Source organism: Camelina sativa, chromosome 7, assembly GCF_000633955.1.
Source record: "Camelina sativa cultivar DH55 chromosome 7, Cs, whole genome shotgun sequence".
NCBI lineage: Eukaryota > Viridiplantae > Streptophyta > Magnoliopsida > Brassicales > Brassicaceae > Camelina > Camelina sativa.
The window spans coordinates 30,345,517-30,349,107 of NC_025691.1; the positions used below are offsets into that span (position 1 = coordinate 30,345,517).

Sequence of the window (3,591 nt, forward strand, 5' to 3'; positions counted from 1 at the left end):
CAAAACATGTGTGCTGTTTGTTTTTGTCTTCGTATTCCATGATTTATATCATAAGACATGTTTCAAAATAGGCATTCAGACAAAAGTTTACAACACAAAACATAAGGTTTACATTCTTCAATAACCTAACATCAGTTTCTTCTTATCACCTTCCCTAAACAATACATAACCCAACACAATGGTGATAACACAAAACCACACAAAACAGACTTTCAAGCACAATTTACACTTTTGGAGTTCCTTTTTGCTGAACTTTGCTTCTTCCTTCAATTCTTTCATCACAACGTTTAACTCATTGACCTCTGCTTTGGTTTTGCTTATCTCCTCTGCAATAATGGCTAGTCTTGGTAAAGCATCTTCTACTTCTTCAAACACGGCATCTTCAACCCACTTAAACAAATGACTCTAATGTCCAAAAAAAATGACACATAGTTAGCTTTTACTGATTTTATTACCTATGCAATAGGATTCAAAACACTTACGTCTTTTTTGCTTGTCCATGAGTTGACATCCCGCTTGCTTGCACAACAAAAGAAAGGGTGTCCCGGGTTTTCTTGCGTTTTAGATGTAAAAGTCGTGACCCCTAAGCCATAAATGCACTTCGAAGGTACACCACACTCACCAACGCCGCATGATGTGATAGAGCTCGAGCTCATCGGAACAGAGAGAGATTTCACAAACTAAGACTGAAATCGATTTGGGAATTGTAAACCTAGAAATCGATTTGGGGGTTTTTGTTTCTTCAGTTTGTAAAACGACGTCGTATTACAAATAATCAAGCGATGTCGTTTTCTCTAAACGATAGCAACTAACGGGCAATTAACCCCGTCGTCAAGAATTAACAGAAAGTTAACGTGATGCCTAAATCGACATGATCAAATAAAGTTTGCTATTTATGTAAAAGTCAGCCTAAACTTAATGATTAAAATGACATTTTGAAAGTTCGGGATTTATTTGTCCCAAATTTAAAAGTTGAATATTTTTTTGGCATTTTCTCTAATTCTTAATCTATCTATTTTGCAGATTTGGTAAAATTCTCGATAATCTATGTAAGTAGACTCAAATAAAATATATATTCAGAAAAGTAATTGAAGAAATGTTTTGTGATTATGTTAAAAAAAAATTAAGTAAATAAAGAAGACAATATCTATAAAATAATAAAAAAGGTGAATTACAAAAAGAAAAAAGCAATAAAAAAAAAAGAAAGAAAAAAATAAAGGAAAGGAGAAGAACATTCCAGACGAACCCCAAACCCTGTGGTGTCTGCTTAATAAAACCTCTCTCTTTCTCTCTCATCCTCTCTCATTCTCACAACTATTGCTCCTCAATTTCTCGCTGATTTACTCAAGTCACCCAGTTTCTGGCTAGAAGCTTCCAGAACGCGAACCCCTTCTCGCGATCCAGGTTTGTTTCTGAAGCTCTTGTTGCATATCTTCTAGATCTGTAGCTTCTCTTTTTCGTACATGTAGGTTTGATCTGATTTCGAGCTTCTTTTGTATTCAAACTCCCTCGCCTAGGTCTTATGTTTCTGGTGATTGAAATAGTGGTTTGATTTTGGTTCAGTAAGATGGTCTTAGGGTCTCTCTTTTGAGCTGAAGACTAGTCTGATTTTTTTGGTGTATTTTTTTAATCGCTGTTTCGAAGTATTTTTAAATCTCATAGTTTTTTATGTTTCCATTGATTTGTAAGGTTGCTATCAAGTACTTGGGAGTCCCCAGTATTGACGAACACCAAAAAGCCTGATATAATGAGTGTAGTTGGGTTTGATTTTGGAAACGAGAACTGCCTCGTTGCTGTTGCAAGGCAAAGAGGTATCGACGTCGTTCTTAACGATGAGTCTAATCGCGAGACCCCCGCTATTGTCTGCTTCGGCGACAAGCAGCGCTTCATCGGCACTGCTGGAGCTGCTTCTACCATGATGAACCCCAAAAACTCCATCTCCCAGATCAAGCGCCTTATCGGTCGTCAGTTTTCCGACCCTGAGCTGCAAAGGGATATCAAATCTCTCCCCTTCTCCGTCACCGAAGGGCCTGATGGGTATCCTTTGATCCACGCTAATTATTTGGGAGAGGTCAGAGCCTTTACCCCAACTCAGGTCATGGGTATGATGTTGTCTAACTTGAAAGGTATTGCTGAGAAGAACTTGAATGCCGCTGTGGTGGACTGCTGTATTGGTATTCCTGTTTACTTCACCGACCTCCAGCGAAGGGCTGTTCTTGATGCTGCAACTATCGCAGGCTTGCATCCTCTGCACTTGATCCACGAGACTACAGCTACAGCTTTGGCTTATGGAATTTATAAGACTGACTTGCCTGAGAACGAACCCCTCAATGTCGCTTTCATTGACATTGGCCATGCCAGCATGCAAGTCTGCATTGCAGGCTTCAAAAAAGGACAGCTCAAAGTCTTGTCTCACGGTTTCGACCGCTCCCTCGGTGGAAGGGATTTCGATGAGGCTCTTTTCCATCATTTTGCTACTAAGTTCAAGGATGAGTACAAGATTGACGTCTCCCAGAATGCTAAGGCTTCTCTCAGGCTCCGCGCTGCATGCGAAAAACTGAAAAAGGTTCTAAGCGCAAATCCTGTTGCACCATTGAATATCGAGTGTTTGATGGATGAGAAAGATGTTAGGGGTGTCATCAAGAGGGAAGAATTTGAAGAGATCAGCATCCCGATTTTGGAGCGTGTCAAGAGGCCTCTAGAGAAAGCGCTCTCTGACGCGGGCCTTACAGTTGAAGATGTACATATGGTCGAGGTTGTTGGCTCTGGCTCTCGCGTCCCTGCTATGATCAAGATCCTAACTGAGTTTTTTGGCAAGGAGCCCAGGCGTACAATGAATGCAAGTGAGTGTGTGTCAAGGGGATGTGCCTTGCAGTGTGCCATTCTCAGTCCAACCTTTAAAGTTCGCGAATTCCAGGTGATGGGCGCATGTCTATGCTTAAGTAAATGTGCAACCTTAGAACTGCTGTACTCCATGTTATCTGACAAGTCATTTTATGATCTTTTGTTGTTCTCTTAAGGTTCATGAGAGCTTCCCTTTCTCAATTTCGCTGGCGTGGAAAGGAGCAGCTTCCGATGCCCAAAATGGAGGAGCTGAGAATCAGCAGAGCACCATTGTTTTTCCCAAAGGAAATCCCATTCCTAGTGTCAAGGCTCTAACGTTTTACCGCTCTGGAACATTCTCTGTTGATGTGCAATACAGTGATGTGAAAGATTTGCAAGCACCTCCAAAAATCAGCACATACACAGTATGATCTTTCCCCATTGTCATAACTATGTAAGATTCTAGCAGTCTTGTTTCTCATGGTTGATCTCCTTTTTGTAGATTGGTCCCTTCCAATCATCAAAGGGCGAGAGGGCAAAGCTTAAAGTGAAAGTGAGATTGAACCTGCATGGAGTTGTCTCGGTTGAATCAGCAACTGTAAGTTCTGTTGTTATATTAGATCATGCAATGAAATTTGTTCCTTACGTGAACTATTTGAAGGCTCTCACTCTCCAATAACTATAAGTGACTACAGATTTTGATCATTCAGAGCCGTGCCTTCCCTTCCTTTAACTTATGATGTTTTTTTTTTTGTTTTCCTCCCCCCC

At 40.6% G+C, this 3,591-nt stretch overlaps 1 protein-coding gene across 3 annotated transcripts in view; it reads left to right on the top strand.

Moving 5' to 3' along the window:
* The window catches only part of LOC104703453 (heat shock 70 kDa protein 15-like), a 9,170-nt gene continuing 6,830 nt past the window's right edge, over window positions 1,252–3,591 (top strand). Inside the window, exons 1-4 of one of the 3 annotated variants that reach the window (XM_010419475.2) lie at window positions 1,252–1,404; window positions 1,690–2,917; window positions 3,021–3,248; window positions 3,326–3,421. In XM_010419475.2, the coding sequence (XP_010417777.1) occupies window positions 1,748–2,917; window positions 3,021–3,248; window positions 3,326–3,421 (1,494 nt within the window). In that variant the 5' untranslated portion in view covers window positions 1,252–1,404; window positions 1,690–1,747. The remainder of the gene's footprint in view (window positions 1,405–1,689; window positions 2,918–3,020; window positions 3,249–3,325; window positions 3,422–3,591) is intronic. The other 2 variants (XM_019228034.1, XM_010419474.2) reach the window with 2 other exon arrangements.